General features: G+C 51.6%; 1 protein-coding gene across 4 annotated transcripts in view; it reads right to left on the bottom strand.

Annotated features, from left to right (window-relative positions):
* Positions 1–350: 350 nt before the first annotated feature.
* med12 (mediator complex subunit 12) overlaps positions 351–12,919 on the bottom strand; it is a 30,097-nt gene continuing 17,528 nt past the window's right edge. The window contains exons 27-44 of one of the 4 annotated variants that reach the window (XM_064329340.1): positions 12,121–12,300; positions 11,039–11,110; positions 9,905–10,074; positions 8,711–8,872; positions 8,451–8,562; positions 8,245–8,334; positions 7,723–7,832; positions 6,595–6,730; positions 5,929–6,078; positions 5,128–5,496; positions 4,650–4,797; positions 3,620–3,840; positions 3,306–3,380; positions 2,978–3,195; positions 2,356–2,581; positions 1,905–2,153; positions 1,365–1,446; positions 351–928 (exon numbers count right to left, since the gene is read on the bottom strand). In XM_064329340.1, the coding sequence (XP_064185410.1) occupies positions 891–928; positions 1,365–1,446; positions 1,905–2,153; positions 2,356–2,581; positions 2,978–3,195; positions 3,306–3,380; positions 3,620–3,840; positions 4,650–4,797; positions 5,128–5,496; positions 5,929–6,078; positions 6,595–6,730; positions 7,723–7,832; positions 8,245–8,334; positions 8,451–8,562; positions 8,711–8,872; positions 9,905–10,074; positions 11,039–11,110; positions 12,121–12,300 (2,808 nt within the window). In that variant the 3' untranslated portion in view covers positions 351–890. Of the gene's footprint in view, positions 929–1,364; positions 1,447–1,904; positions 2,166–2,355; positions 2,582–2,977; positions 3,196–3,305; positions 3,381–3,619; positions 3,841–4,649; positions 4,798–5,127; positions 5,497–5,928; positions 6,079–6,594; positions 6,731–7,722; positions 7,833–8,244; positions 8,335–8,450; positions 8,563–8,710; positions 8,873–9,904; positions 10,075–11,038; positions 11,111–12,120; positions 12,301–12,919 lie in introns of all 4 variants that reach the window. The other 3 variants (XM_064329338.1, XM_064329337.1, XM_064329336.1) reach the window with 3 other exon arrangements.

Below are 12,919 nucleotides of genomic sequence, written 5' to 3' on the forward strand. Positions count from 1 at the left end.
CGTCCGTCCTTCCCTACTATGTTTCACTCGTCAAAAATGTGTATAGTCTACTTTCCAAAAGTTAACCACCTGATTTAATCTCACCCACTACAGGGTATAGTACTGGCGTAGTGTAAATATTCTGTTAACTCGCACACATAATCTACGACATTCAGTTCATAGTAGCGTACGAGTGAACGTATTCTGAATCATGGGTTAACTGGGACAGCATTGAGCACTTTATCGGCTGCACAAGGAACATCCTCGGAAACCATTCCAGTAAGTATTTTACTACTTGTAGACAATAAGGACCTGGGATATTTGTGAAATAAAATGGCCCACACTGCAATGAGAACACAACGGCTAAAAAACTGACATGATTTTTTTAATGAGAAATACACAAAACCAAAAAAAAAAGAAAAAAAAAATGTACAAGTTGAAATAAAATAAAATTTAAAAAATTGCATTATTATAATTTCTTGGACTTCTTTTTTTTTATACATAAACTCTTCCATTATTCTCCATGATCACTATTTTCACAGCAAGATCCCTTCCATCGGATTTCAGAATTACACCTTTTCAAGTGGAGTCAGCAGGATTTGGGCAACACATAAGCAGGTCCGCTGCATCTACGTTTAAGTAGGAGGTGGAGTTAGCGCCCTTTAGCCCGGTGGCTGAAACGGGGCCCCCCCATCACTAAGCCACCGTGGCAGAAGTGGTCGTGATTCTGGGTGTGGGGCGGGCACACGTGTTGCCCTGTTTGGGTCCCCCCAGGACACAGGGCTCACTCAGCTGGGGGACTCAGAAGACCCCCACTCACACACACACATACACACACGCACGCACACACACACACAGACACACACGCACATGAAAAACACACACACACACACAACCACAAACACAAACTATCAATAATATGGGGTGGTGCTTTGTCCGGGTTGTGTATCTGGAAGAAGAAAAAAAATACATTAAAAAAGGCTCAAGTTTACTGGGAGCATTTATGATTTATTTTCACACACAGCCCTCCCCCCCACCCCCTCCCCCACATCATTCCCCATTCTGTAATCAACAATGAACTGTTTCAAGTTTTATTTTCCATGGGCAACAAGTACAAGGACAATGGAAGTCTTACTGCTGCTCTTCCAGTCAAATATAGATCTAAAGATCACAATACAAGTACAAAAATCACAATAGAAATATAAGTAGCTACAATAATAGAAATAATGGTATTAAGTGACTCGCGCAGTGAAATTTAAGTCCTCAAGGACAAGTGTGTCCCCTCAAGCCACTGCTGACTGCATTGTAGTGTACACGTGGTATCCGTTGATAAACGTTAGGCCGTAAAACTAGACAGTGTCATAGCGAAAAGGGCGGGGCTTTACTCGAGAGCTGCTGCTGGAGCTGTCTGACCAGGGCTGCCGTCTGCTGCTGCTGCTGCGTCTGCTGCATGCCCTGCCGCGGGAACTTACACACACACACACACACAGAGTCCTTTTAAACACACTAAAACCTGACAGTGATGCACTCTGGAATATTTACAGTGACTCAACGGCATCAATCTAAGGGCTAAACACCGGGCACCTGTTTACACAGGCAGGCCCAAGAGCAGAGATTATGTAGAACAAGATGTGTCAAGGTGTCAGGTTTGTGTGTCAAAAGCAGGTAAACAGGGTAACCGAAGGGAATGTACCAACACAAGGCCGATGACAGCCTTGTTTTTTAACTGCAGGATCCCTTAAAGTAAATACATCTCCAAAACACTTTCAGTGAAATGCTGAATTTCTTAATACCCAGTGTCCTCTCTGCAATGACTTTTTGTGGAAAGAACACAGCATGTACAACTTTGTACGTCTCGCTTTCAGAACTATCTGTTAAGTGAGTTTAATGTGGAGATGAGACTGGGAGCGCGCGGCAGGTCTTACCAGAGGCTGCTGGGGGGGAAGGGGCTGCATGCCCAGGCTCTGGGGTTGAGCCTGGGCGGGGGGCTGGGCTGCAGCCACCTGCTGCTGGGCCTGCTGCTGCTGGGCCTGCTGTTGCTGCTGGGCCTGCTGTTGCTGCTGGGCCTGCTGCTGCTGCTGCTGGACCTGCTGTTGCTGTTGTTGCTGCTGCGCCTGCTGCTGTTGCTGCTGCGCCTGCTGCTGCTGCTGCTGCGCCTGCTGCTGCGCCTGCTGCTGCTGCTGCTGCTAATTAGGCCAAACGAGAAAGAGTTAGAGCCGAACGCAAACGAGCACGGAGCGTTCGCCCTAATCACAACTCGCAGAAAAGCTACCATTCCGTTAGCATTCGGTTGGGACACTTTAAAGTCAGGACCCTGGAGGTACTGAATTAGTGGAAAGCAAAGCGGGGAGATCAGAGGAGCAGAGTGTGGCCTACCCTCAGAGCCTGCTGTTGTCGCATGAACTGCTGCTGCTGCGTCTGTTGCTGAACTTGCTGCTGCTGCTGTTGTTGCTGAACTTGCTGCTGCTGCTGTTGTTGCTGCTGCTGCTGTTCGGCCAGCATCTGGTTCGGTCGCATCCCTGGGTGCACCCCCTGGCCCGCCATGTGCCCCAGCCCCGGCCCGGGCATCAGGGGGGTCTGCTGAATGGGCTGGTGAGGAAACCTGCCGAAACGTCGGAGAGGTGAAGTTAGAGCACGCTGCAATGCACACACACACCAGCAGGGGGCAGACTAATGTCATAAAAACACCACAGCGCAGCTCCGTTTACCGTGACACACAATTTGCCCCTGAAGGGCTCGGCTCGCAGGAAATGACAAAAGATGCAGGGGGTTCAGCCAAAATGAAAAAGCTCATTTCCTGATTCCTGATACACTCAGTGGACAGCACAGCTTTGGAATTCCACTGCAAACTCACCCGGCGAGCGCAAGAGAGGAGCAAGTGATCAGCTAACAACAAAGCTGAAAATTTAATGAAAGCAGGGCTGCAGTTACGCTACAGAACCCCTCTCCGTTTCCCGTACGGGGACGCCGCGACGCCCCCCGCCCCCCCCCACCTCACCTCTGCGTGTTCTGCATGCTGTGCACGTATCCCGGGGCCTGCTGGTGCACGTAGCCGCTGGGCCGCTGCTGGATCTGCCGGAGCGGGTCCACCATGGCGGGGTTGCTGCCCGGGTGCGAGCCCTGGAAGCTCTGGTTGGCGTAGGCGGGGGGGACTATCCCGCCGCCCTGGGAGGGGTGCGGCTGCATGCTCATGTGCGAGCCGTACGTGGTGTAGCCCTGTGGGAGCGTTTTTGGGGAGACAGGAGGGGAGAGTCAGGAAACGGAGATTACGCGAAGGAACGGTGATGACGCAGGAGCGCTGGAGATGAGACTCTCCAAAGACTTGCCTGAGACGGCTGCATGGACCCGTACTGGGGGTTGGGCGTTATCTGTCTGATCTGCTGTCCCAGCATGCTCTGGTTCTGGGCAAAGGAGGAAGTGGGGGAAATATCAATCCATTTCCACTCAGACCAGGGTTTCACAAATGGCACCATTCAAGTGAAGACAGTCACATATTTTAGAACTGAACATCAGTTACCAACATATGACGAGCATACACGCTTACATAGCGGGCAAAAAAACTACAAAATTTATGAAGAGTCAACTAATTAAAAACTTTATTAAAAAAAGAACAAATGCAGTTTCTCCGATGGAGACTGACCAGCCTAGCCTGGAGTTGCTGGCGCAGGATCTGTCCCTGCGGCATGGTTGGCTGCGGTTTGTAATTTCCCATTTGGTACGGCTGCTTGTCCAATCCGATCATTCCCGGCATGCCTGGCATAGCGGGCATCATGCCCGGGTATGCGGGCCGCGTGGGCATCAGCTTGCCGATGGAGATGGAGTTGCGAGTCGGCCGGTAGGGGGTGTCCAGCCGGGGACCGCCTGTGGGGGGGGGGGGGGGGGGGGGGGTGAAGAGCGTTAGACAGAAAAATGCCAATGTGACAAACCACCGCTAAACGGGAGGAAAAACAAACTGTTTCCCAAACACAACTCATCACAGTAGAGCAGCACTGCCATTTTAATTACTGCTTAGAGCCAGCCAACAATCTTAGAGGGAGGAAGTGATTTGTATATGAACCCTAATTACTGGAATGTCTGGCCCGCGCTAGCACACATATGGATGCATTCGAGCTTCACCGGGAAAAGGCGTGCTGTATTTACTCCTCAATTAGACGTGCGGGCACTCGCACCATCTCTGCCGATTCCCTTTTCTGTTTCTCCAAAGATTTTTTTATCAGGAGTAAAAGCTGAGAGGGCTCACACCAAAAAGCCAAGCAAGACCGCAACACGCTGGAGCACGCACTACACGCACACACGCACACACGCACACACGCACACACGCACACACGCACACACACGCACGCACACAGAGCCACGCACACGCACACGCACACGCACACGCGCACACACAGAGCCACGCGAACGCAAACATGTAGAAAGGCGCACACAATAAAGCAGGGCTGCCCAACCCTGTTCGTGGATATCTACTCTCCTGCAGGTTTTCATTTCAGACCTAATTTGGCACACCTGATTCTACTAACTAGCAGCTCAACGAGATCTCCAGCTGTTGAATGAGGTGCGTTTTGTCAGGGTTGGAGTGAAAGCCTACTGGACGGTAGACCTCCAGGCGCAGGGCTGGGCAGCCCCGCACTAAAGGGTTCGTGTACAGCAGTGGAGCGCTCTGAACAGACCTGCGGGCAGTGGCTGGTTCTGGGCGTAGATGCCCATGGGCTGCTGGCTGTACATCCTGTTGAATGGCAGGCTCTGCTGGCTCAGCATGAGGTCAGGGGGCATGCCCGCGCCATAGGGCACCCCTCTCTGCGTGTTGGGCACGTACTCCTGGACAGGAAAACAGAGACAGGCTCACTCTCAACTGTCAAGCACTGAGGACAAATGGATGTTTAAATGACAAAGACAATCGTATGAATTTTGTCCGGAAATGAAAATTAACATTAGGTTTAAAACTGTCAATAATATACTTTTCTTTGGAGGGAAAGAAATTTCATATATGGGGAGAAAAACAATAAGGAAATAGTATTGAACTTATGTTGAATTAAATGTTAACAGGTGTGTACAACTGTATAAAAATGGCAACAGAAATGCGAATTTACCCACATCCGGTCTCTACAGAGCACTGGCACGTGGCCGCAGCGCACCCTAGTGGCTCACCTCGGTCTTGCTGGTGGACTGGTTCCTTTTTTTCTTGTTTGGCTTCTTCTTGCTGGGCTCCGTGGCGACGGTGGGCGTGCTCTTCTCCGGCTTGACGGCCTCCACCAGCTTCTTCTCGGGCTCCTGGGGCACGGGCGTGGGGGGCTCTTCCTCCTCCGGGGGCAGGGGGAGGGGCTCCAGGTAGTAGCTGCGGGGCTTGGGCTTCAGGTGGGTGTGGTACAGCAGGAGCCTCTGCTGCTCCTCGAACTTGGTGACCTTGCGGTCCACTCGCACCGTCCCGAACCAGCCCCAGGACAGCGGGGCCGAGTGCTTGAGCCCCTCGAACACGTCCCACGGGGAGATCTTCTGCTTGGTCGAAACTTGAAGGCCCTGTTGGGAGAGGAGGCTTCAGTGTTTTTACATCTTTTATTCATTTTAGCAAGGTAAAGCAACAGAACCGACTACACAATGCTTCGGGGGGGTTCAGACACTGAAGACGGTGCTGCTACACCTGTCTACTGAGTTTGACAATTAAGTGCACAGCGTGCAGAGGAACTGCACAAAGCCGGTGAGCATCCCTGCTGTGGAAATCAATTAACTGAGAGCTTCAGTGGTTTCAATCATTACAACTGTTAATTTAACGGTTAAGGCATCACATGAAGATCTTTATTTTTTTATTATACCAAGTTTATTATACTGCTCTGAATTTCAACAGCTAAGCATCACAAGACTTGACACATTTCATCTCGCATTTGACACTCAGACGGCGGCTGTAACGGAGCGCGCTCAGTGCCTGTTAATGAACCGCCGCGGCGTGCCCACCTCCTTCTCAAAGCCGGCGATCTTGTTGCCCTTGGTGTCGATGAGCGAGCCCTGGGGCTCGCAGGTGATGACATCGCGCGTCTGCTTGGGGAGGGGCAGCAGCTGCCGCACTTTCTCCAGGCTCTCCGACTGCCGGTCGCCCAGCTCTTTCTGCGGGACGGGCGAGGGTTTCGAACTCGTTAGAGCGCGTTAAACGCCGTCCCAAAGAGCACTCGGTCACCTTCAAACAGTCGTCCAACCACCTGGGTGTACGCAGCGTCTGCAGTTTACTTTCAATAAACAGCCGACGTAGGCCTTGGAAACAAGGCAGCCATTTCAGACAATAGATGACTTTCAGGCGCTGATTCCACCCTTGGCTCTCCCTGCTTATTCATTTTGTATTATTTTGCACGCAGGAAGAACAAATGCAAGCGTTCACTGTGAATTGCAGAATCAGTTGCGCTGGAGAGGTTGGAAACCCTACTGGACTTATACTAGAACCTCGCCTTAAGAAATCTCTTTAATTGGAAGAACAAAGCTCTACTGCATTAAAAATAAATACAACAAAAAACAGTTTAAGTACTATCAGGCAAACTGCACAAAAGCCAGCAGTGGTAAGAGAGGCAGAGTTGTCAGCAGGGCGCTAGGCTAGCGCGGAAGCGGCGCTAATCCCGAGGCTAGCGTTACCCGCAGCTTCTTGACCAGGTTCATGTAGGCCCTCTTGTTCTCCTCCATGCTGCCCTGAGAGATGCTGGACATGTCGGCGGCCAGCGTGCCGTTAATGAGCACGCTCAGCATGTCCAGGACGGTGGTGAACAGCTCGCTGTGGACAGAGGGGGCAGCAGAGAGCAGGGTGAGACTCACGGGGGGAGCACAGACCAGCCCACTACCTTTTATATGGACAGAGGAACGCCCAGAACTAGGGCTCTGACACCAGCACATTTTCACAGAGGCGTATTAAAATGTCACCCGGGGCCTTTTTCTCAATTTCAAAAAAATGTAAACAAAATGGAAGAAATAATGCTTTGAAACTGAAGTGAACCCCAGGGAGAGTTCGGAAATGACATACAAATAAAGCAAAATGGCCCTCAGCTGCAAAGGTGATTTAAGAATGCTGATGCGTTAGGCTCAGAATAACAGCTGGGGGCCTTCAAAGACATTTTGACAAACACCACGGCAGCTGGTTCATTTCCTCAGCAGCAGGGTCTGTTAGAGGGCTCATAAGGTCTCCGTGGCGACGTGAATGGGCTGTGGTAGGGAGGTGGGGATGTGAATAGGCTGTGGTAGGGAGGTAGTGATGTGAAAAGGCTGTGTTAGGGAGGTGTGGATGTGAATAGGCTGTGGTAGGGAGGTGGGGATGTGAATAGGCTGTGGTAGGGAGGTGGGGATGTGAATAGGCTGTGGTAGGGAGGTGGGGATGTGAACGGGCTGTGGTAGGGAGGTGGGGATGTGACTAGGCTGTGGTAGGGAGGTGGGGATGTGAATGGGCTGTGGTAGGGAGGTGGGGATGTGAATGGGCTGTGGTACGGGAGGTGGGGATGTGAAGGGCTGTGGTAGGGAGGTGGGGATGTGAATGGGCTGTGGTAGGGGAGGTGGATTTGAATGGCTGTGGTAGGAGGTGGGATTGAATAGGCTGTGGTAGGGAGGTGGGGATGTGAATGGGCTGTGGTAGGGAGGTGGGGATGTGAACGGGCTGTGGTAGGGAGGTGGTGATGTGAATAGGCTGTGGTAGGGAGGTGGGGATGTGAATAGGCTGCGGTAGGGAGGTGGGGATGTGAATGGGCTGTGGTGGGGGGGGAGGTGGTTGCTACTCACTTGTTGGACTGCATGTCCACCGTGCCGCTGCTGATGATGTCGAGGAGAAGCACCGCCCACTCGGTGGTCTGCTGGGTGCTACGCTGCACCGTGTCAAACATTCCACCCACCTGGAGGACAAGGAGGGGGCGTCAACAGCCACTTAACTTCAAATACTACGCCATGTGCTTCTACTGAGGTGACATATACATACTCCCAAGGCCACAGAGATTTTACAATTACACCCTGTATTTACCCATCTTGTAATTTTTTATTACAGTATATGGTAAGTTACCGGTCACTATAGAATTCTAACATAAATAAGTGTTCAGTACTGCCTTTCATTACTAATTACTAAAATAATTTATCAATTCAAATAATTAATCAAAGTTTCATCTATTCCTTTCTTCTTGCACGTGCTTAAGCAAACGCATGTAAGAAAGAGCAAAAATGACGCTGGACCACAGTGCAGGGGAAGCACTGGCTGATACTCATCGTGTCGTCGTGTCGTTTCGCGAAGCGAGGACGGCGAACGGCGCTCACCAGGTTGAGCCGTAACTTGAGGGCCTCGTGCATCATCTGCTTGGCCTTGCAGTCGTCCTGGTACTGGTCCTCGCGCCAGTTGGTGACAATCTTGGGTGATCAGAAAGGATGCGGCTCAGTATATCCACTAAGAACAAGGTGTGCTTGCATGAGAGAGGAACAGCCAATGGCCTGAAGGGGTGAGAGCGTAGGGGGCGTGGCCTCACCTGCTGTACCTGGCTGAACAGAGAGGTAAGGAGTCCCTCCCTCTGCTCGTCCTGCCCTTTTAAGCAGGTCAGCACCAGGGACAGGAAGGGCTGCTGACTCAGGAGCGACATACTGAAACAGAGGCGACGCAAAAAACCGTCACCAGGGGGCGACAACGCGCGCAGAGACAAACACACGCAGCGGCATATCCTCCAAATTTCACAATGGCTTCTTGACCATTCAAGGAGCCAAGTGCAGCGGCTCAGGGGCGCCTCCTCACCTCTTCTGCTTCTGCCGGTCCCTCTCCTTGCGGGACGAGGAGCCCAGGTGCTGGCCCTTCTCCAGCTCCTCCCCGGCGGCCTTCAGGACGTGGCCCTGCACCGAGGTGGGCAGCTTGGCGATGAGCGGCGCCACCAGCCACACGCCCGAGCGCTCCGACGAGCTGCGGGCACACAGAGGGCACGGGGGTCACAGAGGGCACGGGGGTCACACAGAGGGCACGGGGGTCACAGCCCGGGCGCTGACAGCAGCCCCCGACCGCGCCCACTCCGGGGTACACAAAGGGCACGGGGGTCACACAGAGGGCATGGGGGTCACAGCCCGGGCGCTCACGGCACCCCTGACCGTGCCCCCTCCGGGGGGTGACAGTGGCGAACAGAGAGAACAGCCGGTAAACGTGCTTTAGGGTGGTCGTCAGGACGACTCAGAGGGCATAAGAATTCCGCGGTGACACCCCTAATGCCTGTGGAACAGCTGCTGGCCGTGCAGCACCAGAACATTAAGCATATCTGCGCAGGCCACTGGCTCAGTTTATTTGGGCTCTTCACTCTTCTACTGCCGAGAGCTGCCCAGGAGGAATTTGCATAGGTGGGTGGCTCAATTTGCAAAACAAATAAAATGGCGGAATTTACAGCCCAATAAAGGTCTTATTTATTTTCCTGCCGATGCACTAGCAATGAGTAACAATGGCCCTGATGGCGTCTGGTGCAGCGTCACCTGTTTTTTTAATCTTCTTTTCGGTTCACTGAAAAGTCAATAAAGTGGCTTTATAAGTCTGCAAATCAGCCTGTGCAATTATGCAGATCAGGAACGTAAGAATGACGGAGTACTGAGCACAGTGTTCAGTCTGGTTTTGAGTACCTGAAGGGTACCTGGACACAGATTACCACAGGGGCATATCCCCAATCCATACCTTTAAAACAGTGCGTCAAAGCAGTCAAAACAAACCAGAACAAACGTTTTTATATTTATCCCCCCACACCATTAAACACGATGGTTTCTCTCCTTTAAGTTCAGTCTGTGAGAGTCAAGCAGCAGAATAATTAGATTTTTACCTCTATAACTTGATCAAGAGAAGCCAAGTTAAAAGCGTCTTTCCTGGGAAGGTTCCCTGTGTTCAGAATCAGAGCCCCCGGGGGCTTATCGCAGGGCTGCAGGTACACAGCGCAGCGGGCGTTCAGGCGACCGTACGCACCTGAGCACGGGCTTCAGCTTGCTGGCGTTGTTGCTGTTGGAGACGGAGCTCCCGATGCTGCCGGAGGCCGCAGACCCGTTCCCCGAGGGGTTACTGGAGTTCATCTCCGCAGACTTCTGGAACACCTCGATCGTGGCCTTGGCAATGTTCTCCAGCAGGGAGTTCTGTTCCTGTTAAAGCAGAAAGAGTCCCCCCCACACACACGTTACAGTACCCCCTCCACACACAGCACCCCCCCCACACACACATTACAGTACCCCCTCCACACACAGTACCCCCCCACACACACATTACAGTACCCCCTCCACACACAGTACCCCCCCACACACACATTACAGTACCCCCCACACACACATTACAGTACCCCCTCCACACACACATCACAGTACCCCCCACAAACCACATACAGTACACCCCACACACCACATTAGAGTACCCCCTCCCACACACACATCACAGTACCCCCTCCACACACACACATTACAGTACTCCCACACACACACACATCAGAGTACTCCCCACACACACACACACATTAGAGTACCCACTCACATACACACACATTAGAGTACTCCCACACACACACACATCAGAGTACTCCACACACACACACACACACACACACACACATTAGAGTACCCACTCACACACACACACACACATTAGAGTACTCCCACACACACACACACACACATCAGAGTACTCCCCACACACACACACACACACCAGAGTACTCCCCACACACACACACACACACACATTAGAGTACCCTCTCATTCCCATTCAGAAGCATGCAATGGATTAAACACACATTACACGGTCATAAATTCCAAAGATTCATGAAGCCAATTAAATACAGAAATTGGCATCATAAAAACTTTGGATTAATGGGGCTAATTCAATGCAGCAATGATTATAATAAAAGTTATGGCGGTGATTCAAGGCAGCAATTGTTACAAAAACCACATACACACAGTTGGCTTACCATAAAGACTATGGATTCATTCAGCGCATTGAACATTAGTGAAAACACAGTGGTATAATTCCACAAAACCAGCATCTAAAGCCCAGTGAATCCTCCGATGGCTTAGGCCTAATTTCCCCGTGCTCGGGGACACAGGCAGGCTTGCTTACATTGTTTGTGCTCTGCTTGATCATCAGCTGCAGCTCCAGGGAGGACTGCCTCATGGTCCACTGATCCATGTTCTGCAAGGGCACAGCACAAGACTTATACTCTCACACACACACACACACACTCTCTCTCATTAAGGTAATCTATGTGCATCCCACAGCCTTCAAAGCAAAAGGGCCTATTAGTGAGGCCAAACCCACCCCCACCCCCACCCCCACCCCCCACCCCCCAGTCCTGGCCGCTCAGCGAAAACCCTGAAAGCAATTAGCTGGCTGATTCAAATTCCCACAATGCAAAGCTTCAAACTGCGGGTGGCCAGTTCATTTTTTTTTTTTTTTTGTCCGGCTGAGCGATGCGCGCGGTCGCGGCGTTTTTTCCGGCCCCTCCCGAGCTCTGGGGCGGGGCCTTCTCTGCGGCGAGAGCTCGAAAGAGTAACGGAACGCAACACGACGCGGCGTATTCCTAGGATAGTGTTCCTGGAGTTCAGTTCAGCACTGGTACAGCGTTTCTGGTTTATGTTCCTGGAGTTCAGTTCAGCGCTGGTACAGTGTTTCTGGTTTATGTTCCTGGTGTTCAGTGCTGGTACAGTATTTCTGGTTTACGTTCCTGGTGTTCAGTGCTGGTACAGTATTTCTGGTTAATGTTCCTGGTGTTCAGCGCTGGTACAGCGTTTCTGATTTATGTTCCTGGTGTTCAGCGCTGGTACAGCGTTTCTGTTATGTTCCTGGTGTTCAGCGCTGGTACAGCGTTTCTGGTTTATGTTCCTGGTGTTCAGCGCTGGTACAGCGTTTCTGGTTTATGGTCCTGGTGTTCAGCACTGGTACAGTATTTCTGGTTTATGTTCCTGGTGTTCAGCGCTGGTACAGCGTTTCTGGTTTATGTTCCTGGTGTTCAGTGCTGGTACAGTATTTCTGGTTTATGTTCCTGGTGTTCAGCGCTGGTACAGCGTTTCTGGTTTATGTTCCTGGTGTTCAGCGCTGGTACAGTGTTTCTGGTTTATGTTCCTGGTGTTCAGCACTGGTACAGTGTTTCTGGTTTATGGTCCTGGTGTTCAGTGCTGGTACAGGCGGTGTGCGTGGCTGACCTGCAGGATGCGTTTGATGCGCTGTCGCTGGGGGTTGTCTCCCTCCTCGCTGTCCAGCTGACGGTGCGGGTAGCATATGAGCTGCAGCAGACGCTGCGCCTGGATGTTGATCAGCACCGGGTCCTGCAGGGCACTGCTGTCCTCCGAGAGGGACTTCAGACAGCGCTCGCCCACCCACTCCTGAGAGAGAGAGAGAGACAGAGGGAGAGAAGGGGGCAACGGGGAAAGATAGAGGTCGAGGGTCAATGGCACTGTCGACAGAGCTCACAAGTCAGGCTACAACTTCCGCTAAATTGAAGTTCGGGCCATAAGCACACACTCCTGAAACAATCAAATTAGGGCTAAATGAGACGATTTAGGTTTCCATTACGGTCGTAGCTCAGGGTGGCTATTCTTTATGCTAATTGCAAAGCGTAAAGACAAGATAATTACTCCCAGTTCTCAAAAGGTCCTTCCCTTAATGACTCTGCAGTCTGTGAGGGCAGATAGAAGGGTTTCCCATTACAGCAATAGAAACACAGGCGTTTGATCTCCAACGCTGGGAAACTACATAAAAACGGGAACAGAAAGCCAGTTTCCCCCCCCATTTACGAGAAAAACAGATGTTCCAGAACGAAGCCAGGGGTTCGGGACATCACAGTTTTGCGCAAAAAAGAAAAGGCCCTATTTTAACAGCTGAAAGACATTGTGATTGTGGGGGTGTTCTTTGCAGGAAAGGAGCCAATTTCAGCCCACCTCAGGTGACCTCTGAACAGCCTATATGCAGGACCACGGCCAAAAAGTCTCAAATGATATTAAC

Source organism: Anguilla rostrata, chromosome 3 (assembly GCF_018555375.3).
Source record: "Anguilla rostrata isolate EN2019 chromosome 3, ASM1855537v3, whole genome shotgun sequence".
Taxonomy (NCBI): domain Eukaryota; kingdom Metazoa; phylum Chordata; class Actinopteri; order Anguilliformes; family Anguillidae; genus Anguilla; species Anguilla rostrata.